At 51.1% G+C, this 24544-nt stretch overlaps 1 protein-coding gene across 1 annotated transcript in view; it reads right to left on the reverse strand.

Annotated features, from left to right (window-relative positions):
- RAP1GAP2 (RAP1 GTPase activating protein 2) overlaps window positions 1-24544 on the reverse strand; it is a 213424-nt gene that overhangs the window by 87524 nt on the left and 101356 nt on the right. The window contains exon 4 of the mRNA XM_007177458.2: window positions 12412-12496. Within this exon, the coding sequence (XP_007177520.2) occupies window positions 12412-12496 (85 nt within the window). The remainder of the gene's footprint in view (window positions 1-12411; window positions 12497-24544) is intronic.

Here is a 24544-nt window from a genome sequence, read left to right on the forward strand (position 1 = left end):
GTAGTGAGGTGGATGGACCTAGAGTCTGTCATACAGAGTGAAGTAAGTCAGATCCCATTTATTTATGCCTCTGTCTGTGTGCATGATGCCGAGATGTCTGGAGGTTTAGCAAATGGTAATGATGAATATGGCTGGATGGTGGGATTATTACTAGAGTTTTGTTTTGGATTTTTTTACTTTATACTTTACAATTGCTTACATTTTTTTATAAGAAGCATGTATCACTTTATTTAAAATAGGGTGTAGGGTGAGGGGTTGCTGTTCACTTGCAAAAAAAAAATCTTATAAAAATTCTCCAAGATGGGACTTCCCTGGTGGCGCAGTGGTTAAGAATCCGCCTGCCAATGCAGGGGACACAGGTTCGAGCCCTGGTCCGGGAAGATCCCACATGCCCCGGAGCAACTAAGGCCATGCGCCACAACTACTGAGCCTGTGCTCTAGAGCCCGCGAGCCACAACTACTGAGCCCGCGTGCCACAACTACTGAAGCCCGCATGCCTAGAGCCCGTGCTCCGCAACAAGAGAAGCCACCGCAATGAGAAGCCCGCGCACTGCAACGAAGAGTAGCCCCCGCTCGCCACAACTAGAGAAAGCCCACGTGCAGCAATGAAGACCCAACGCAGCCAAAAATAAATAAATAAATAAATTTATTTTTTTAAAAAAATTCTCCAAGAAAATACTGGGCTTTTTTAGTTCAATGCCACATTCTCAAGGCTGGATCAATCGATGAGAATTCATAAATCACCTATTATGAGTATGTATTAAGCACCGACCACTAAGTCGACCACTAAGTGTTTATGAAGCACATGCTCTGGGCCCTTTATGTACCAGGCCCTGCGACAACAAGGATAGGAGAACATGTCCTGCCCCCTCGGGCCATGGAGCTGGAGCTGCATTGGGCCAGTTCCTCCCAGTCCTGCTCCAGCAACGCCCTGCCCCATCACACACATACACACACCTGCAGTCACACCTGAATGACCTCCAACTACACAAGAGTAAGCAGGTGCTGGCATAGCTTCTGGGCCTCACCAGGCTCCCATCGGGGGCTCCTGAAAGAGGGCCGCTCACACCCTATAGTGGGTTAAGTGGTGCCCCCCAAAAAAGATATGTCCACCCAAGAATCTGTGAATGTGACCTGATTTGGAAAAACGGTCTTTGCAGGTATAATTAAGCATCTTGAGATGAGAGCCAGGTGGATCCAGGTGGGCCCTAAATCCTTATAAGAGACCCACAGACCCAGGGAGACGAGAAGGCCATGTGAAGACGGAGGCAGAGAGTGGAATCATGCAGCCCCAAACCAAAGGAATGCCTATAGCCACCTACACACCTACAGGAAGAAGCAAGCAAGGATCTGCCTCCTCTAGTGCCTTTGGAGGGAGCTCAGCCCTGCCGACACCTTGATTTCAGACTTCTAGCCTCCAGAACCATGAGAGAATAAATTTCTGTTGTCTTAAGCCACGAAGTTTGTGGTAATTTGTTACAGTGGCCCCAGGAAATGAATACACACCCTAAGGCCTGAAACTCCATCTCCACACTCATCCAAGAACAGGGAATCTACTAGGGGTCCAGGGGAAAAAAGCCAACAGGAGGGGGACACACAAGAGGTACCTACGGGACTCATATTGCGGGGGTGACTCCCTCCAGGAACAAACACAAAACCCACTGTCCGCTGTCCCACAAAGCACCAGACACACTGGGCTTGAGTGTCAGGTCAGTGACATGACCCCCAGGCATGCATGGGGTGGGGATGCGAGGCGGGGCATGGAATCTGGCAGGACCCCACTCCTGAGCCGGTCTCAGTGCAGAAGTGTCTATGGCAGCCAGAAGAGGAGTGGGATAATCAACGAAACCATCCCACAAGCATTTAGCTCACTGCCCACGATAAAAACGACGAGTATCCATCACATACCAATATAACACCTGTGTGGTGTTACATTGGTATGAAGCCCTTGCCCACCCGCTTCCTCCTGTAATCCTCACAGCCACCCTACGGGGTGGGCTTAGTCCCACAGATGAAGGAACTGAGGTTCCTAGGATATGACCGAACTGCACAATGTCACACAGTTGTTACTAAGGCGCTCTGTGTGCCAGACCCAGGATTGTCCATCAAGGAAGGCAGGACCTAAAACAAGCAGGGATGTTGTAAACTAGAGGCTAAGTTATGGGGTAGGACAGCTGCCAGGCCTTCAAAGGCAGGTGGCATGACTAGGGCTACGGCAGCATGCGAAGCATCCCCAAGGAGACGCCCTGAATGCCAAGTGCTCTATCAGGGCACAAGGTTAGTATCTGTCTAGAAATATAGCCTCGTTTCAATACTAGCCGCAGGCAAAAGGAATTAGGAAGGAGCCTTCTGATGGGGACAAACAGATTATAAAATGCATTCCAAGGCCAACCCCGGGACTCTCCATGGCCTTGAATTATCCAGATCTCCACTCAGTCCAATCCTAAAATCCTTCATGAGGACACTGGCCTTACAGGTTCTCCCTATCACCGTGGGGACCACCTGGTCTGTGAACACTGATTAGCTCAGGGCAGCCTGACTTCAAGTGATGGGAACATGATCCAGAGGGATGCTTCCTTCCTAAAGACCCCTCCCCTAGGTCCATCTGAGTTTGTTGGGCAGGATCTTTGGTTTTGGCCTTTTTCCAATACCCTTACTGTCATCCATACTTATCAGGCAGGGTTTTGGGTCTGATACATAGGTCTCAGGTGGGGCCAATCACACAAAATGCAATTTCAATTTTTGTTCATTGGTTATGGAGAGGCACCTCAGTCCTGGGTACCAGGCAGGGCATCAGGGAGGCCTGAGGAGGAACTATACTAGCAATAGAAAAATCAGTGTACTTCCTTCTAGACTTCCCCTCTGAGCATTGCTGTTCTCTGGAGGAATAATAAGTACTAACATTTCTGCAGCACACACCACATGCCTCTAAGTGATAAATGTACATCATCTCAATTAATCCCCATAACAACCACACGTGGCAGGTACTCTCATATCCCTACTCTACAAATGAGGAAATTGAGGCCCAGAGACGGTACACAGCTAGGAAGTGGCAAAGCCTTACATCAGGCAAGCTGGCTCCAGAAACTGTGTTCTTAACTACTACTCCATATGTGTCACCTTTTTGAGAAAGAGCCTCACAGGGATCTGGGTCCAGGTCAAAGGAACTGGATTAACCTCCATGATGGGGGAGACCATGTGGCCTGTCAGAAGGAAAGGGAGATGGGCTGGAGAATCAAAGGAGAGAGGTAGGGTTCCCAGAGAGACCATTCTGGAAGCCCAGCTGGCCTGTTCCCCTGAAACAAAGGAGAGAAGGAATAAGGCTCTAGTGAACTGGATGCCTAGGCCAAAGCCTGAGGTTTGGGCTCCATTAGCAATTTCTAGGAGGCAGGACGCCCCCCGGGGCCTCCAGTTCAGAAGGCTCCATGGGAACAGGCAAAGGACTCTCATGTGCTGGTGGCTCCCAGTTCCCTAGAGAGAAGCCCTCTGTGTGTTTCTCAAGGGCAAGAACTACATCATCATCATCGTCATCATCACCATCAACACCACCACCATCATCATCACCATCACCATCACCATCATCACCATCATAACTATCATCATTACTATCACAACCACTTACTGAGCCCCCACTATGTGTTAAGCACTCCACTAGCTGCGTCATGGTTTACCTCATTACTCCTCACACCCGCTCCTCCAGGTGGCCATTGTCCTCATTCTACAGGGGAAGAAACCGGAGGTCAGGGAGATTAAGTAACATGCTCACATGACTCACGGAAAGCAGTCTGGAGTGTGGTTAAGACAGCACAGGCTTCCGAGCCACACAGACAGACCTGAGTCCAAATCCTGGCCCTGCCCTCACCAGCTGTGGGACATCGAGCAAACAACTTAACCTCTTCCGCCAAGTTCAATCAGAGATGCCAGAAGCAATTCATCTCAAGTGTCAGGTCCAAATGACTGGTGGTAGCTACCTGCAGGCTTTGTTGGAGAGGATTCTGAATCCACATCTAAACTCATGGGCAAGGATGCCATGATCATGACGAACATCTGCCATAGGGGCAGAAGCCTGGTGGGATGGCACAAGCGTCACACATTTGCCAGCCCTGATCTAGAGAAACATCACGGCTTACAGAGACAACCATACACATGCATGGGTGCATGTATATAGCCAGCGGATTTTTGACTAAGGTACCAAAGCAACCCTAAGTCTTTTCAATGACTGGATATCCATATGGGAATAAATGGACCTAGACACTGGTACCATCAGGCCACTCAAGATGGCTACTCTCTTGCTCACTATACATCCCCCCTGCTCAACCAGTCCCTGCCTCACCTACACCCTACTCACCTGACAGACTTTCCCTCTTAGTCATAGAGCCTAATCAGTACATGCCTACATACTTGCCCCCCCGACCCAGCTAGTTCTATTCTTTAGATCAGAACACCTCCACCATGACAGCGTATCAAAGGGGCGGTGAAGGACGTGCTCCTCTACTGGTTTCCCTGGTAACCAATGAGCCAACTTGATGTCAAGTCAATTCCCCCTACACGGGTATCCTCCCACTCCCCTCCAGTAGTGAAGACTGCTGCCTTGTCCTGCCCTGGTCTGCCTCACACAGTGGGGTGTCATTCCAGGACCTTGCTTCAGACATGTAAGATCCCCTGTCCATTAAACCATCGATGTCTCTGTCACTGACTCTGGGCTCTTTCTTCTGTCTCGAGGCTGGGCAAGTATAAGGCTTGCTGCCCAACAATGCCTATATCATGCCACACAATTAAATTAAATTGAGATGGATCTTAGATCTATAGCTCAAACTAGACAACTTCTAGAAGAAAACATGGAAGAAAATCTTTGTGATATGGAATAAGCAAAGAAAGCTACAGACACAAAATGAAAAAAATATCCATAAATTGGACATCATCAAAATTAAAACTTCTGTTCATCAAAGACACTGTTAAGACAAGGAATGAGCTTGTATCTAGAATATGTAAAGAATGCCTACAGGAAGACAAACAACCCAATTTTAAAGGGGGAGGAGGGGCAAAGGAACTGTAAGAATGGTCCACAAGCATATGAGAAAGTGTTCAACGTCATTAGTCATCAGACAAATGCAAATTAAAGCCACAATGAAATATCCCTCCTTACACACCCACTCAAGTGGCTAAAATTAAATAGACTGACAATGGCAAATGTTGACAAGGATGTGAAGCAGTTAGAGCTCTCATAACACTGCTGGTAGAGACATAAAATGGTACAACCACCTGGCTAAAAGTTTGGCGGTTTCATATAAAGTTAAACATTCACCTCCCCTTTGACCCAGCCATTTCCCTCTAGGTATTTACCTAAGAGAAATGAAAACACATGTCCAAAACAAAACAAAACTTATACCAGAATATTCAGAGCATTTGGTTATTCATTATAGCTCAAAACTGGAAACAACCCAAATGTCGCTCAACAGGAAAATAAACAAACTGTGCTGTATTCATACAGTGGGGATAAAAAGGAACAAACTACTGATAACACTCTACATCATGGGTGAATCTCACAGATATTATGCTGAGCTGGACACAAACAAGTACAGACTATGTGATTCCTTTTTTTTTTTTTTTTTTAATCTAGTTCCCTGACCAGGGATCGAACTCAGGCCTCCCTCACTGGAAGCAGAGTCTTAACCACTGGACCACCAGGGAAGTCCCCATGACTCCTTTTAAATTCAGTTCTAGAACAGGCAAAACTAATTTACAGTGGAAAAAAAAAAATCAGAATACTGGTTGCTTCCCGAGGGGCGGGGGTTGGGATTGACTAGGAAGGGACATAGTGGAACATTCTGGGGGAAGAGAAAGGTCCTCTATCTGAATCAGAGTATGGGTCCCATGGGTGTATCCATTAATAAAAGTACACAGTTAAGATTTATGCATTTCAATGTATGTAAATTTTTAAAAATCCGGTTACACCTAAAGTAATTTGCAAGAAGTGCAGGCTCGTTGGCCTTAAAACAATGAACAAAATCAGGTACAATATACACATGTGCACACATGAGGGGTGGGTTCATGCAGGTGGTGCACACACAGACAGATGTCTGTCTAAGCCGGCTCTCTAAGCCTCCAAGGTGCCCCCCGACAGATGCAGAGCCAGGTTAAGCCCCCCTCGCATCTGCGCTGCCCTTGGGCTCCCCTGTCCACTGGCCTGTATGAAATCAGAGGCCTCCCGGGAAGTGGTTCCTGAGGAGACAGCATCTGGACCAGCGACATAAATAGGGTCTGTGTGGGGACCAGAGACAGCTCTCCTAGGAGGGCCAACAAGAAAGCCAGCTGAACCTCCTGCAGCGGTGGTCATGGGCCGCAAAAAATGCTTGTCCCAACTGTCACACCCCCCACTGCAGAGCTTTCTTGAAGAGGGGAAACCAAACCCCCTTGCTGGCGTCCTTGAGCCCTTCTTGCCTCCGCCCAAGAGGGGTCCCAACATCCTTCCCACAAACACTTCCTCACCTCGTCCATACAAACTTGGTAGGTCTGACGGGGGCTGACACCCTGACTCAACCCTGACAGAGGCGGGTGGGTGGTCTCTTCTCCCAGTGAGAACAGAAGACAGGGGGCAGAGGCAAAGTAAGAGACGGCATCGGGCCTGGGGCAGTGCTACAAGCTGGAAAGGAAACCCCAGCGCCTCCCCACCCAGGACAGAAAGTGGCTGGTGGGCAGTTAGGGAGCCTGGGAGGGCAGGAGGCGGAGACCCAGCACAGCTCTGCCCAAAGGGAATGAAGGGAGTGCAGAGGAGGCACCTCTGACCTCCACTTTCTTCCCCAACATGTGGGGACTTTGCACCTGCCTGACCCATCACTGAGGGTTTCGAGGGCATCGGTGAGTGATGGAGAGCAAAGTACCAGGGAGGCAAAGCAGGCATGAGACTTTCTGCTCCCCTCACAGCGGGCACCCCAGGCCTCCTTGTTCTCTTCGGGAAAGGAGAAGGTCTGGGGTGGAGGAGGCTGCCCTCAGACTGGCACAAAGAGGGATGGAGAAGGCTGAGAAAGGGTCACCTCCCAGCTGACCGGGCCAGCCCAGGCCTGGTGGGGCTCCAGAGACAAGTGTGACAATTCAGATCAAGGACACACCAAGTCCCATCACCACCTTCGATAGAACGCCCCGTGCACTTACTGTGAGCTGGAAAAGAATCAGGAGGGTCAATCCCAACCCCTTCAAGCCCAAAAGGCTGTTGTATGGTCGGTCCCAGGGGGTCACTCAACCCCCGTGCTTGCCATTAGGGTCCCTTCCAACTCCCCCACCCACCTCCCCATGAAGCCATCCTCACTCCCCTCCCCCCCACTGAGAAGCCACATGACACACTGCAACTTGTCACATGCTCAGCCATATGGTTTCTTCTGCTCGGTTAAGGCCCCCCGAAGACAGCAGGTTCTTTGAGGGATGAGGACGGCGGCCTTAGTTTGACCACACGGGGCCTAGCGCAATGCTGGGCACACACCTGCTCTCCTTGGTGCCTGGTGATCCATTTGGGCATGAAAACCAGATCATAAAAGATGTGGGCTTGGAAACAATCCACAGCATTCCCAGGGAGACAGCCCCAAGCCCCTCTCCCAGCCCACCCTGCGCCATCCACAGTTTGAATTCCGGCTGGGAACTGGGCTCTCATTCTGCCCATCTGCTCAGCATCTCTTTGGTGGCTTTTTCTCAGTTTCATATTAGCGAGAAAAAAAAAATTCCCTTGAAAACCACAAACACAACGAGGTGGAGAAGGGGGCGTAAAGGACCAGTTGCAGCAGGCAGGCCAGTGGGGGGCAGGGGCCTGGGGAGGGAGGGGCGCTTGTCGGGCTGGAGGCCAGCTTCTGCTCCAGCAGTCCCTTCCCAATGGGGGAAGCAACTAGAGGAGGTTGTCCCTGGTGTGTGGGGTGGGATGAGAGCATCTTATCAAAAATGGTTTGGGTCTTAGAACTGAACTTACTCTATGACTACAGGAGGAACACAGCTATCTTCAATGGGACCTTGGCCAAGTCATTTCCCACCTCCTGGCCTCCAGCTTCCCTAAAAAGGAAATGGATCACCCATCCCTGACATTTTGTGACTCCCAAGCTAATCAATACCAAAGGGGTTTCACTGCCACCCCTAACCCAAGCCTGCACTGCCAAGGGAACCAAATGAGACCCTCCTCCACTGCCCAGATGCTGGGAGGGGTGGGGGGCTGATGGAACTCCAGGGCCAGTGACCCTGGAGAGATTCCAGCCTCCACCCTCAGTGTCTCAGACCTCGACATGCAGTAATAACCTGGGGAAGTTGGGAGGTATCAGCAAAGCAGAGGCCTAATCCCACCCTGGAGAGGACATCGCAGGCGGGAGCCCAGACCTGCACAGGTGACTCCATAGGTGAAACTGATAGGGAAGGAGGGGGCTTCAGCCCACATCTTGAAGAACACATGTATTCAGGCTTTTCTTTTCTTTTTTTTTTTGGCCGCACCGTGCAGCATGAGAACTTCCCCGACCAGGGATCGAACCCGTGGCCCCTGCAGTGGAAGCACGGAGATTAACCACTGGACGACCAGGGAAGTCTCTGTATTCTGGCTTAATTTAGAAAAGTATTACCTGGAGAAAGAGGGTCTGCTGGAATAGGAGATTCAGACAAAACCAGAGGAGTCGAAGGGAAGTGCCTGCTCCTCCAACCTGGATTCCAGAATAGTCAACACACCATAAACATCTACCAGAACTAGGAACCCACAGAACAGGACGCAGTCGCCGCCCTGAACTCGATGCAGGGGCGCGTTGGGCTAACAACATGACTTGGTAAATGCAGTCCCGACACGGCTGCTCCCTCGGTGCTGAGCAGGCTGGGGAGACGTAAATGAGCGTCGTAGTTGTAAGTAGCCACCGGGACACTGACCCCAGAGGCCACCGTGAGCTCCACATGGTACCTGGACTCTCCACCGTAGTTGACACACCTGCCCATCCCTCTCACCCTGTCCCCAGCCTCATCCACACCAGCCTTTCCCTGGGGAGGCCACCCCAGGAATCTCCCATCTTCTCACTCCATCCTCTCCCTGGAGAGTTCACCAACCCACCCACCCCTCCACCCCCAGCTTCAATTCCCATCTCTACAAAAATGACTCCAGACTTTTATCTCCAGTCACACCCTTCTTCTGAGCCTGGCCCCCAGTGACACCCCCATCGGTGTCTCAAGCATGTCCAAGTCAGCACTTAGAACTTAAATCCTCATCCTCCCTCCTGGGTCACCCCCTCTCAGAGAATGGCTGTATCGTTTATCCGGCTGATCCAAACCTGGGACCATTCTTGCTTCCTACCTCTCCCCAAATCCTCATATCTCACCAAGCCACCTCCTGGGAGATCTCTGAGATCTGACCACTTCCAGGTGGTCACAGGCCCCTCAGAGTCAGTCCTCTCCCACTGGACTCCTGCAGTGGCCTTCCAACTCACCCCACTTCCACTCCGTTCCGTCCCACAAATCCTCCACACGAGCCGGGGTGACTTTGCAAAAGTCCTGTCACCTTACTCCTCTGACTAAAATCTTCAATGACTTCTTCGATGCCCCTAGTTAGGATAAAGCCCAAAATCTTGAGCAAAACTTCCAAGGGTCTGCCTCTTTGTCCCTAACTGTGAGTGCTCTAGCCATTCTTGTTCCTCGAGAATAACCTTCTCTCCTGCCTCAGGGAGGATGGAGCCTACAGCAGTGCTTCTGGAGCTGTAATGTGCATGTGAATCACTAGGGAATGTTGGTAAAATGCAGGTCCTGATTCAGTGGTCTGCAGTGAGGCCTGAGAGACTGCATTTCTAAGGAGTTCCCAAATGAGGCAGGTGCAGCTGTTCTCTTGGCCTCGCTCTGAATGACAAGCATCTAGAACACTTTCCTCCACCTTGACTGCACTTCTGCTTCACTAAGTCCTACTCCACTCTCAGGGTTCAGCCTAAGCATCACTTCCTCAAAGCCCTCCCTGACCCTCTCCAAGACTCGATTAGATCTCCCCTCCACAGACCTTATATTGTCCTAGCTATGCTGTGCTTCTCCTTTGGAACATTCATCACACCTAACTGTCCATCCCTCATTCTTGAAATTATTTTTTCAACTTTTGTCTCCATAGCTGGAAGACAAACTCCAAGAGAACAGGGATCATACTGCTTTGTTGCTACTAGGTCCCTAGTGCTCAGCACTAGACCTGGCACATGGTCAGCACGTGTAGTAGAAAGCTGTTGGTCTTGCCTGCCCTGCATCCGTTTCCTCTTCCTCTCAATGTAGCACCTTCAATTTTCCTTTAAACTGCCACCCCTCCCCCATTATACGTTCTTACAGTTTAGACCAGGGGTCCCCGACCCCCGGGCTGTGGACCGGTACCGGTCCGCGGCCTGTTCGGAATCGGGCCGCACAACAGGAGGTGAGTGGCGGGCAAAGCTTCATCTGTATTTACAGCTGCTTTCCATCGCTCGCATTACCACTTGAGCTCCACCTCCTGTCAGCATTATGGTGAGTTGTATAATTATTTCATTATATATTACAATGTAATAATAATAGAAATAAAGTGCACAATAAATGAAATGCACTTGACTCATCCCAAAACCATTCCACCCCCCCAACCACTGCCGGTCTGTGGAAAAATGGGTCTTCTACAAAACCGGTCCCTGGTGCCAAAAAAGTTGGGGACAACTGGTTTAGACGGTGGGCAAGAGACCCAGATCTGGCCAATCAGAGCCTTCCATCTCTGAGACAGACATGTGACCTAAGCCCAGCCAATGAGCTTCCTCCCTGGGACTTTTGTTAGAACTACTGGGGAAAAAATGATACTCTTCTTTCCACTGGAGTTACTTAGCAAGTAGGAGCTACTGTCACCATCTGCCACCACAGAGCCAGAGCTTGACAGAGGATGAAACACAGAAGAGAAATGGTAAGAGACGGATTTCGTGGATGCAGCCGTGCCTGGAATCTATACTTGCCATTACGAAGGCAATAAATTTTCTTTTATGCTTAAGCCAAAGTGAGTTATGTTTCTGTCACTTGCCACCAATAGCCTTGACTAACACAACATTTAAATAAACATTGGGTGTTGGGTAAATTAAATGAGCACATAAGTAAAGCCTGCCAAGAGAACTCAGTGACTCCTCCTAGGAGACTTTCAGAACTCCTCCCTGAAAACTCCCGCCATCCATGAGCAAAGAGACAAGCATCCCACACCCAACTCTGCAGACCAAGGGACTAAAACTCAGAATGGCGATATGCGTCAGTAATTCCCTGTGCAAACAAGCCACCCCAGCACCTGGCTCGGATGCCAGCACTGTGACTAGGCTGATGAAGGTGGTCTGGCGTTCAATGCCCCTGGGTACCCCACCAGGAGGAGAGCAGAGCTGTCTCCTAGGTCAGCCCTGCACCCTACCCACTCCTGCATTCCTAATTCAACCAGGACAGGCTCTGACTGCCATTCTGTGATATTCCCCCGCAGTTCTGTGTGTGATGGGCATTCAATGTGGGATGATAATGGGAAGATAGCTTTTATCTACCTCCTTTGACGGTATCACTTTGCAACAGATTAGGTCAGGGAAGAGGGGGTACAACAGGGACTCCCAGGAAAGAGATACCTAATTATTTCCCTGTGAGTCACCTTGTAGCAGAACCCCAGGACAGAGATGGGGGTTGGCCTAGATGTCCCCTCAGATGACTCAGGTGACGTCTTCAGGGCTAGTCCTCACCTGGCAAAGTGAGGGAAGGAGGGAGGTGCATTGCTGCCTAGGCAGGAGTACTGGCTGAACCAAAGTCCTCCCTGAGGGCCAGCTCAGGCCCATGTGGCCACCCTGCCAGGAAGACTGAACAGTAAAGGGTGAGAGCTCAGTGTAGAGAGGATGCAGCCCCCTCAGGGTCCTGGGATGTAGCCTCCCAGGAAAGAGATTTGTGAATGAAGTGCTAATAGGAAAAGAATTACTGTCTCCCAGAACCTCCAATGCAACTCCCCCACAGAGATTAGTGTGACAGGGCCAGCCCAGGAGGCCAGTCAGAGGCAGGTAGAGCAGCACACAAGTGCCATTCAAGTCCCAGGAGGGTCCCAGCCCCAGGCAGCCCTTCTGGGCAGTAGCCCCCGTAAGGCTCCCAGCTGCATTCTGAGTGTCCCCACTTACTCCCGCCTGGGCCCCTTGTGCCGGAACCTACAGCTCCACAAGGCCTCTCGCTAATCACCAAGCATCCCGCCCACCCCATTCAGCCCCAGTCTATTTCCTCACCGCCCCTTGACACCCCTGAATCTCACAATCACACTTTCCTCCTACACTGGTAATCTCAAGTGGACGCTGCCTTCAGAGGTGTGGAGACACTCCAAGGCCCCCATGGGGACAGAAGCAGCCGGGCCAGGGGCCAAAGCAACAGGACTTTCACCGCCCACTTCCCCTCCCCACTTACCAGCCGGAAGCCTCTTACCTTCATGGTGGGAGGCGCAGTGAGAGGAGGGGACAGCGGCCGGTCTGGGAGGGTCACATCCGAGCTGTTGGCCAGCTCCTGCTTCCTGTTAGGCCACAGAACACAGAAGAGGTGAGTGGGGGCCTGTCTGCCCCTCCCCTCTCTCCTCTAACAGCAGCTGGGCTTAAGGACACAGTCTAACACATGCAGAAAATAGAGCCGGTGCATTTCTTTGCCAGGATGTGCTAAAATCTTAGGCAGGGCTTCTCCCAGGGTGGTTCCTGTACCACCGCACCAGCATCACCCAGAAACCTGTTAGAAATGCACGTTCTCAGGTGCACACCAGACTCCCGGGTGATGGGGCCCAGGAATCTGTGTTTTCACAGTCTCTCCAGGTGACTGTGATGCTGAGGTCTGAGAACCACAGGTCTAAAGAGAGCCAGGACTGGGAAGGAAAAGAAGGGGAGAGGGGTAAACGTTTTCAATTCATCCTCCCTGGAGGGGCCCCTTTGTCCCTAACACACACACACACACACACACACACACACACACACACACACACACACACACACACACACACACACGTCACGTCCTGGTCAGACTTTGGGAAGACAGGGCTGCCTGCTGTGTATGCTGCAGGTAAAACTTATTTTTGTCCATGTGGGCTAGGACCATGGAGAGGCAGCTAAACAGAGTTGTGTCACCATGACAACACAATTGCGACAAGTCCGCTGCTCTCACACACTCCCCACTTTCCATCTGGCCCTTGCTGGTGACCAGGGAGTGCTGGTTTACAGTCCAATCAGTAGGGAGAACGTGTGCCACGAAAAAGCCTTCAGAGCAATGGTTGCGCACAGGGCCAGCTGGGCAGAACCTGGGGGAGTCTCCGGACGAGGGACTCTGGTGTCCAGGACGTGCCCTGGCTATATCCTGGGACAGGAGGGAGAGGCAAGGATAACAGAATTAAGAGCCTAAGAAGACCAGGCTGAGCCACAAAGCCCCCAATTTTGCAACTGTTTGCTTCTCCAGAGCCCCACCCTGAAGCAGCCAAGAGTCAGATCCCAACCTGGTCCCACTTAAATGACCAAAGGACCCCCACTGCCACCTGGAGAGAATGCTTCTGTACTTTGTTCCAGCCCATGTCCTGCCAGTGGGGGTGACAGCTCCAACCCCAAGCCCCCTTCATGAGAGAAGCCATGTTCCCTACAGACCCCCGCCCTCCCTCTTTCCAGAGGAAACCCTGGCCCTGGGGCTCAGACACCACCCCAGCCTGGCTCCCGTCAGCCCAGGCAGGCCCAGCTACCCTGGCACAGCCCCTGCCTGTCCCTGTCACCTGTCCTCCAGGAAGCCAGGTAAGGAGGCTGTGTGAACATCTGGCTTGGTGGAGGACCCATGTGACCCCATTAACCTCAACCCTGCCAATCCCCCTTTCTGCACCTCCATCTGCCTTCCTCCTCCTTTATTCCTGGACCTTGGACTCACTCCGATGACTGGAGAGTGGGGTCCCCTCCCTCCTGATCCAGTCTGTAACTAACACAAGAACCAAAGAGCCAAGACTCAACACTCAAGACGTGCGCGCACACACGGTCACACACCAAGGAACGGACGCAGCTCCTTCTACTTCTCAGTCAGGGCCACCAGCCTCCCCTTGCATTTATGGCCTTGGATGTTACCACTGTGGGTAACGTCTGGCTGCTTTGGCCCTCGCCTGCCTGTGGATCCCACAGAGCTGGGTGGGAAACGAGCTTGCTTCCGCTAGCCACTCCACCCTTTCCAAGCAGGCACTGCTCCTCCTCAATGGGCCTGCAGCCCGAGACTCATGATGACAGAAAAGGAACGGAGGAAAGATGCTCAGGGAAGGGAAGCATTACCCTCAGGTCCCCTGAGGTGAGGACGGACAGGGCAGTTCCTCGGTGGGTCTGGGAGCCTGGAAGGGAAAACCATGCAGGGAAGGGAGGGGAGGCAAGCCCCCACCCAGCATCTACAGGACTGTGTGGGGTTAGCTGAGGACCTCTGGCTTACTCCCCTGGAGATGGCTTGTGAGCAAACTTGACCAGTAGCCACCCTGGCTCTCTGGGAACACAAACCCTAGAGGAGGGCAATGCCAGCAGGTTTTTCATATCAGTGGTCGGGGGACCCTCATATACATAGTCACACTGGCCGGTTCTCTCCATAAGGTGGAAGATGTCCACGCCCGCAGGACCAGAGCAGCTGAGATTATTATCAAGGTCCCTGAGTCCCAGGCAAAGGGCCCTCGTACCCAGCCCTTCATGGACTAAGCCTCTCTCCCCTGAGCCAGTCTGTTCTCCCTGGACCAGTCTCCAGGAAGCGGTGAGGACTATCACGTGGGAGCATGGGGCATCTGCCAGAATGATTTCCCAAATGATGCTTGGAGCCTGGAAGGTGCTGGAGCAGGAAGGAGCACCAGTGGCTCTCGGCCTCCTGCTAGCTCCAGGGCCCTGTCCAAGACTCCAGAGGGGACACCAGGCTGGGCAGAAGGCATGACCACTGCCCTCAAAAAGATCAGAACCCAGAGCACATGCACACCGATGGCTGCAAATTAGAAACTACCCTGCCTTGGTACCTAGATGGCCTGGAATGGCTTTACGGGAGGGGATGGGCCACACGGCACTAAACCCTACTCTCGACTTCAGCCCTCCCTCCTAGGAGCCAAAGGTACTTATTTAAGAGCTGACTGCCTGTTATGGATTGAATCATGAACTGCCTTAAAGATATTTCGAAGTCTTTTTTTTTTTTTGGCCGCGCTGTGCGGCATTTGGAATCTTAGCTCCCTGACCGGGGATCGAACTCGCGCCCCCTGCGTTGGAAGCACAGTCTTAACAACTGGACCGCCAGGGACGTCCCAAGATATTTTGAAGTCTTCACCTACCTGTGAATGTGACCTCGTTTGGAAATAGGGTCTTTGTAGATGTACTCAAGTTAAGATATGGTCATTAAGGTGACCCCTTAATTCAATATGACTAGTGTCCTTATAAGAGGAGAAGGTGGCCACCTGAAGACACAGACACACAGGGAGAATGCCATGTGACAACAGGGGCAGAGGTTGGAATGATGCACCTGGAGCACCAAGGAAGGCCAAGGATTGCAGGCCACCATCAGAAGCTACAAGAGGCAAGGAAGATTCTTCCCTGGAGCCTTCAAGAGGAGCATGGCCATACTGACACCTTGATTTTGGACTTCTCACCTCCAGAACTGAGACAATAAATGTCTGTTGTTTTAAGCTGCCTGGTGTGTAGTACTTGGTTAGAGCAGCCCTAGGAAACAAATACACTGCCCAAGTCCCATGTTCTAGCCTTGGCTTTGTAACTGGAAGACCAAAACCCAAAAGGATGAAATCCCTGCTTCAGCCTCACCACCCCTGCTATGGTCGGCTGGGCTCCACCTCGCCCTGCCTGCCCCAGACCTCACAACCAATGGCATTTGCGTGTGAGCCACCCTCCCAAGGACAGCCCGGCCCGGCCTAGCCACCAGCTGGTGCTAAGATAAGACAGAGTAAGAACATGGTACTCAATGCAGTTCCAGCCCTTTCTCAGCCAAACACATCACACATACTGAGTGGTGAAAGTGACATGATTATCTCAAGAGATAACCTTGAATCTGCTCTAATTTATTATAAGCAAAAGGTAAATTATTAGCAGAAATGGTATCCTCCCTCTTACTTGTAATGACTTTCTTGTAACCCACAGTGATCTTGACACGGGTCATGGCACTAAGGTTGAAAACTGCCTCTCGAGCCAAGCCAGCTCACAGGCAGTTCTAAGGCCGCAGGGTCCCAGGCCTACCCAGGAACCCACAAGAAGAGGGGCTGGTGATAGAGGCAGAGGAGGGAAGCAGGGAGATACACACTCAGCTAAAAGAGAAGGGTGGTAAGAGCAGGTGCGAATGAGCAGGTCAGAAGAGCCTCCCGCCGCTGGGGTCCTGGAGGCGTAGCCCGCTCAGCACCCCTCTGCCCCAGAGCTGCCTGGCACTGAGGTTCTCTACTCTGGGATTCTTTTCCCAGCTGGGAGGGCTCAGGGAGGCCGGGAGAGGTCGTATCTGGCTTTAGCCAAATGTAAATCTCAGGAGGAAATGATCAAAGAGGCGGGAGAGGAAGCTGAGAAAGCAGGGGGATGATTCACCCAGATGGGGCTGTTCACAGGGAACTAGGCAGACCTCCAGGCAAAGACCCCACTTACAGCACCCAGGCCTCCAGGGTCCTCACCTCCAGCCTCCGGTGTCTCTGCCCCAGACCATGTGAAGTCATTGCAGCTATCATCTCTCCCACATTTCTATGAAAAGGACCTACATTAAGAATCAAGAGATTCCTGGGTTCATGTTTGTCTCCACTTGCTACCCCACTGTGTGACCTTGGTTAAGTTACCTCACCTCTCTGTGTCCCAGTTCCTTCCTCTGCAAAGATGGGGGTGATAATGTTCTGAGGAATTAAACATAATGGCTGTGAAATAAAATATAAAGTCTTATACAAATGTAGACCATTATTATCATAACTCATAAAATGGTGATCAGGTTTCCAAGTGGAAAGAGAGAAGCAAGGGTCCAGGGCTGTTTATGTGTCTTTGAAAACATTTCTGGCATCTCAAATAAGCACCAGTTCTAGCCCCGGGGATCTACCGTCAGGATCGTAACCATCGGTTAATAATCAACAACAGGAAAAATCCCCTGTAACAGCAGATGGCTCTGGGGCCAGGTTTAAGCCCTCTCTCTGGTACAGAGTTTCTCCCAAACCTACACACTCCCCTTGTCTGCATCTCCCACTACACCAGCTCCCCAGCCACCCTATGTTCGGCCCTGCTTTCTCTTGCTTTCCAAGTAGCCAAGCTAGAGAAATGCAAACAGCTGGCTGCTATGAAGAGCTTCCCAGGAAAACCAAACCAAAAGGAACGAGACACATTATCACAATAGCCAATAGGTGTAAATAACCCAAGCATCCACCAACCGATGGACGGATAATCAAAACACGGTTCCTCCACACAATGGAATATTATTCAGCCATAAAAAGGAATGAAATACTGATACATGCTACAACATGGATGAACCTCAAAAACATGCTAAATGACAAAAGCCAGAAACAAAAGGCCACCTATTACATGATTCCATTTATACGAAATGTCCAGAATAGGCAAATCCAGAGACAGAAAGCAGATGAGTGGTTGCCAGGGGGCGGGGGCAGAAGGAGAAGGGGTAGGGAGGGTCTGCTCATGGGTACGGGGTTTCTTTTGGAGGTGATAAAAATGTTCTGGAACTATGCAGTGGTGCTGGCACAGCTTTGTGAACATACTAAGAACCACTGAATTGTACGCTTTAAAAGGGTGAATTTCATGGTATGTAAATAATACCTCAATTTTTTAGAAAGAAATAAGGATGAAGGGGCTGAATGGGCTCCATTTCTGTCATTCCTGCTGCTTAATTTTCTTCTCTGGCTGCCTTTTGGTGGCCCCGGGGCCCCGGGCTGTGTGCAGGGTCTTGCATTCTGGAGCTGCTGAAGATTCTGAGTACGGTTTCCTGACTAATCCTACCTGTTGAAAGCAGTGCCTTTCTTCCCCACCCCCAGCGTTCTTAAGTACTTGCAGCATAGTACTTAAGAACTTAGGAGAGGGTTTTGGAGTTCCAACTTTTCACATTTCCAAACCCTGCATAACCAACTAGACCATAAACGACAGGAAATAAAACAAAATGAAATTAAAAAGCTTCCAGAGAAACCATCATAAGAAGGAGATACGATGGGAAGAAAAGGGAATTAGAAGCCAGGACTGGCGCCCACCAGCTCTAGCCGTGACAAGCTGGACCCTCAGAGTCTTATTATCTCTGCTTTCCCCTTTGCAGAATGGGCAGGCTAACCCCCAACTCCTGTTCCCTGCACTGGACTCGGAAAATTGCGCTCAACTCCTCAATATGACTAGAGTCTTAGACAGTTTTCGTGGTGGCAGAGAATTGTGTGGTCATTGGGCAAGCCGGGCCAGGGGGAGGGACGGGGAGGGACGAGCAGGGACCAGGCTGGGTATGGGCTGGGGGTCCCTGCCCAGAGGAATCCACCTTGCTGTCTACAGAGACCCAAGGCCAGAGGCACAATCACGTAGCCCTCATTCCAGCAGCCAGCAGTGCTGGGGCATCCCTGTGGTTGGAAACATGTCCGAGAAGTTCTGTCCATCATGGCAGGACAGCCTGGCAGATGCTGGAGTAGAGGGCCAGGCTCCAGCCTCGAGGGAGGCGGGCAGGCAGTGTGTACAGTGGATCAAAAGCCCTGGCGTTCTGGTCCAACACACCTGGATTTGAATTCCAGTGCCACCCCTGATTAGCTGTGTGACCGTGACCAAGTTACTTCACCTCTCCCCACCTCAGCTTCCTCATCTGTAAAATGGTATAATACTACTCACCTCCTTGGGTGGTCTAAGTAAGGCCTATAAAGCACTTAGCACAGTGCCTGGTCCACAGCAAAAACATAATACCTGGCCACCATTGTCATTGCCAAGGCTGCCGTCAGATAAGCTGGAGGGAATGGGCATGGGACACAAAGGCAGAAAGCCAATCAAAGAGCAGAGAGGAGGCAGGGACGGCTTCAAATCCGAGGGAACCTGGATGCCCACATACTTCAGACAGGAGAGTCCAGCCACTGTGGGTGGGCCGCCAGGTCCTGGGTTTGTGCACATGGCTTGATCCCAAGCCCCAAGGGCCCAGACATGGAGGTGAAGACATTACTGTCCACACTCTGCTGGGGCCAGTGTAGAAGGGCAGAAGGATGCCAGCCCAGCAGAACGGGCGGGGGAACGGAGGGAGGGAAGGGGACACGGGATTCAGGAATGAGAGGCTCCAACACGTGGAGGGATTGAGTCCCGATCCCCCCCTGGAGAGTCCCTTGGGAAGGAGCAGGTGTTGCTCACCTGTCCACACCTGGCAGGGCTGGCTCTGGTGACACATCCCATTCCCATGCACACTCTAAGAGGGTCCAGGAGACTCAGAGCACAACTCTGGACCCTCGAGGATGCAAAACTCCCCAGGGAATGCAGCCCCAATCCCACCCCACCATGCCCACCCAATCCCAGGGTTCACAGACGCAGAGACCAGCAGAGCCGGGAGAAACCAATAAAGCCACCCAACAGCCTGATCATGGTGACGAGGGCACTGAGGCCCGAAGACGCAGAGGGAGATGCCCAAACCCCGCAGCGAGCCTCTCTCTTCTTCTCCTGAGAAGAGCTGCAGCTCCCCTGTCACCTCAGCATGAACGTGGGAGGTGAGCAGGTCACGACATCTCAGGAAGAACCTGAGGAAGCACGCCTGGTTTATGGACAGACGTTTATAAAGCATGGGTGCCGGGGCCCTGTGTGAGGGGAGAGGTGGGGCAGGGGCCCCGGGGATCTACGGGTCTACGGCTGCGCAGGTGTGCCCGGTGTGCCTCAGCCGCAGGCCAGCACGTGGGGCCAAGGGGAGGCCGGGGCGATGCTCCGAGCCTGCAGCTGCAAAGAACATGCCGGCATCTCTCTGGGTGTGTAGGGGGAAGACGGCACTGCCCTTCCCTGGCGGACCCCGAATCCCTAAACTGGGCCAGGGGTAGGAGAAAGGGCAGGTTTCAGGAGGAGCAGCACACGACAGGGCAAACCAGCCATGAGAACCAGCTGTGGCCCCCGGCTGGGGGGGACACAGCCTCCCTCCCGGCATTCCAGCTCAGAGGTGATGGACCAACCCGCCCGCACGGGCAAACCTCCACACTCCCGGGAAAATGCACCTTTACTGAACACATAAGCTTTAGAACTGACTCAGGCCGTAGGGTTCACACATGAGGAAGCAGAGACTCAGAGGGGTTCCATGTGGGCCTGAGGGTCACAGAGCCAGACAACTGGAGAGTCGGGCCTCAACCCCAAGATCTCCGACTCCAATTCCTTCCAGTCACAATGAGAAAGCCAGCTCTGCCGGGCCCAAGTGCCACAGCAGCACCTGAAAGGAGAACACCGGCCAGCAGCTTCCACGTCCTTTGGGCTTGAGCTCTTGGGGACCAAGGATGGGCTATGTGTCTTAGCGTGGGCGGTGACGTCAGGATTATTTACACGCCTCTGAGAAGACAATCCGGGAGGGAGAAGTGAAAATGCAAAAGCCGTCCTGGAGGCACAGTGCACCCACGTGAAAGACCCCTCTGCCAAATGTACACTGTGGGTTATGGGTTAAAACAGATACAGAATAAAGAGGGGGCCAGGTCTCCTTGGGAGATCAGCTAAGGTTACCGAGGAGGTGACAGCTGAGCCAGACCTGGAGGGAAAGGCCAGCATCTGTCTGGGAGAGAAAGAGGAAGGGGAAAGGCGCTCAACAGAGGCACAGAGGAGCGAAAGCAAGGAGCACTATGGGGCCGCAGAGGAACACATGCCCGGCACTTAACAGGCCCTCAAAAAGGAAAAGTGAAACTAGCAAGCAGGCCTCCGGGCTTCTCATGTACTAGGTACTGTTGGAAGTGACCCACATATCCTATCTCGTCTCATACTCACAACAACCCTTTGCAGCAAATATCATTAACCCCACTTCACAGATGGGGAAACTGAGACTCAGAGAGGTTAAGTTATTCGCCCAAGTTCCCACAGCAGGAAAGTAGCAGAGCAAAGCTTGGACCCACGCAGTCTGGCTCCGCAGTCCACGATGTTAACCACGGTGCCACCCTGCCTGCCGGGAAGAGCTAGAGCCCGCTCAGGAAAAGCATCCGCGTCGCACTTTCCCAGAGTGGGGGGCACGCTTCCCTGCGGGCCCCTGAGGTGATCTGGGGTGCCCCTTATTGCAGTAATCGCTTATTGATCTACTTGTGGCAGGCCACCCTGATCTTGCCTTTATGCTAGTGACATAACGTCACCTTCTAAAACGAGCTCATTCAAGTTTTTAAAACTGAGCCAGTTAAAGAAAACTATTAAGTAACGGATACAGGTGTCACACAGACATGACAGAAGCACTGAAGGTGGTTTGGGAAACAGGCACTGAGCAAGCTGAACTCTGTCTCATGGGCAAAGGGGAGCGTGGACGTGGAAGGCAGGTGGCTGACCTGCAGGGTTTTGCTGGAGGGCCCCAGGCAGCAGAGCGGAGGACGCAGTGACTGGAAGGGGAGGGGCGGAGGGAGGAACAGCGTGGGAGGGGCTCCATTCTGCTTATGGTCACAAAAATGAAACGAAAGGGTCCGATCCATCAGGCATTTCATAGCCAAAATTAAGGGCACTTGGTGACTAAGAGAAAAGGAGGAAGAGACAGCCAAAAACGTGAAAGGACTTGGGTTTCAGAAAACTGAGTGATGCTTCAACCATGACACAGACAGAGGAGGAGAACTGGGCTTGCAGAGGCAGATGATAAAGCGTTCATTCTGGATGTGCTGCAGCTCAGGAGCCCCTGGGATCCCCAGGTGGGATCAGAAAAGAACTGCGGCCTAAACAGAGACACAGGTGTAAGGAAAACAGAGGCAGGAGCTGAGGCCATGAGAGGAAAGGAGGCCCCCAGGGAGAACAGGTAGGGCTGAAAAAGCAAAAAGGAACAGAAGCCTTCAGCAGGGCAGATAAGAAGAGGTGAGAGGGAGGACCATGCCCGGATGGAGTTTGGAAGCCAAGCGAAGGGCAAGTGCCAAGGAAGCGATGGTGGGCAAGTCACCCCATTGTCCAAGAGGCTCCATGTCCATAGCACTGAGGAAATGACCTCCCTGCCGGTCATCCAGCCCCTAACGTACTGCATCCCTTGAAACCTGCTGAGTGAGCAGCTTCCCTCACGTGGTCAGCGGTTCTGCTTAGCATTGCCTGGCCTCAGTTGAGGGAGCTACATCATGGTCAGAGCAAAGGCAGCCAGCTCACAAGGTCACAGCCCCAGACAGCTTCAGGATCAAAAGCATAAAGCCACGGAGTCACAAAGGCACAGAATATCAGCATTTTCCCAACCTGTGCGGATTTCCTGACCTGGATAGCAAGTATATGGGTGCTCATTTCACGCATCAGTTTGGACATAGGACGTGTATCACAATAAAAAATAATTGCTAAGCAGTTCTCTCTCACTTCCTTTAGGAGAGATGAATGTAAATATGGATATGGATATAGAGATAGAGATAGATATACTCTTAAGCCTGCTGAGACTTTATGATGAACCTATCAGACTGATCACATGCATTTATTTTGCTTCTTCTGAAGCCCCTTAAAAAGGTGTGAAACGACACAAGCAAATGCAATGGAAGAAGAAAATTCAGCCTAGAAGAGGTTACAAGTGCCTGGAAGAAGGATGGGGGATGGATGACCTGGGGGAGTGTTTGATACTTGAGACACTAAGTCTTTGGACCCCATCCCCCAACCTTTCACTTCCTCACCAACCACATGACCTCATCAACCGCCACCACCACGAGAAACTGAACCATTCCTAAGAAAAGACAACGTCTAGGTTCCTCCAATGAAAAGGGCAGCTTACTACCCAATCATCACCTTGCATGGAAACCGCCAGGTGCACGCCAGCCCAAGCACACAGGGCTCCCAACCCACTTCCAGTACCTCACTCTTAAGGACCGAGGGACAGCTAAGGGTGGCCAGACATTTGAGGAAAGCCTCCAACATAAGCAAGAGACATCAAAATAAACAAGAGGAACCTGAAAGAAACAGACACTGCAAGGAACCAATGGAAAATTCAAAATATACTATAAAGTAATACAGCCTCAGATATAAGACAAGATTTTACATGCACAACACAAGGAGAGAACACTGTAAAAATGGAATGATCAGGAATGAAAGAGATCTCAGAAAAGAGAAATATGATTGGAACGCTAAGTTGAGGAAGTCTCCCAAAAAGTAGGACAAAAAGATAAAAAGATGGAAAATGAAAGAGAAAAGGTAAAGACATCAGAGGATCCAATATCTGACCAATAAAGTTTCCAGAAAGAGGTAATAGAGAAGAGAGAGGGGAGTTGTGGTAGCTAGTCTCCAAAGGTGGCCTCCCAGTGAGTATATCTCTTGGTATTGATGCACTTGTACCGCCCCCGCTGCTGCCTTGAATCTGGGCTGGCCCTGTGACTCAGTTTTCACTGACAGAATGGGAAAGAAATAATATTACTTAACTTCCAAGGCTGAGTCATAGGAACCCTTGAAGGTTCCACCTCGATCTCTAGGAACATTTACTCTAGGGAAAGCAAGCCAGCATGTAAGAAGTCTGACAATCCTGAGATTGCCGTGCTATGGCTAACACGTGGAGAGGTTGCATGGAGAGACACCCAGCCAGCTCTCAGATGTCCCAGAAATCTCAGTCCACACAAGTGAAGAAACCATCTTGGACATTTCACCCCCAGCAGATGCGAAGAACCGAGGAACCAAGCCAGAACCAAGGCCCCAGACATATGGCCCCAGCTAAGCATCCCAACCATCTCCAGCCATCCGAGCCACGCAAGATGAGGTCTCAAACATAGTGGAGCAGAGATAGCCATCCATCACCAATGTGCACTACCTAAAATCCTAACCCACAGAGTTTGAGCATAATAAAATGGTGGTTGTTTCACCTTAACAGGAGAAATTTATCAGAGAATCAGTACAAGAACACTTCCCAGAACTGAAGGAAGGACCTGAGTCTCTGGGTCCACTGAGCACCCAGCACAGTAAATGACAAAGGATCCACCCCAAACATTGTCAGGGCATTTCAGTATGCCTAGGTAAATGAAAAATCATCAACAATTCCAGAAAGGAAATATAAAAACACACCATATACAAAGGAATGTAAATCAGCATATCATCAGACTTTTCAACAGCAATTATAGAATCTAGTATAAACAATGATATATACCTTCAAAACTCTGAAGGAAAATTATTTTCAACCTAACATTTTATACCCAGGCAAACTATCAAGCAACTGTGAGAGTAGAACAAAGATATTCTGAAATATGTAAAAGCCCAAAAAATTTACCACCTTGCACCCTTTCTTGGAAGGCTACTGTTAAAAAGCAGCAATCAATCCAGCAGAAGATAGAAAGCTCTGGAAGTGAGGTCTCCTGTTAGAAAGAGTAGAACTGACAGGATATGCAGTGGGCATAAGCTTTGGGGTAGGGGAAGAAAAGTTATTAAAGGAATTATGGTAGAATAAATTAAAATAGTACAAGAAAACTAAAGATAGGTATATAGAAAACTGAACTAATGGGGGAAACATGAGTTGCTCATTA

The sequence above is a fragment of the Balaenoptera acutorostrata genome, chromosome 20, assembly GCF_949987535.1.
Source record: "Balaenoptera acutorostrata chromosome 20, mBalAcu1.1, whole genome shotgun sequence".
In the NCBI taxonomy this organism is placed as follows: domain Eukaryota; kingdom Metazoa; phylum Chordata; class Mammalia; order Artiodactyla; family Balaenopteridae; genus Balaenoptera; species Balaenoptera acutorostrata.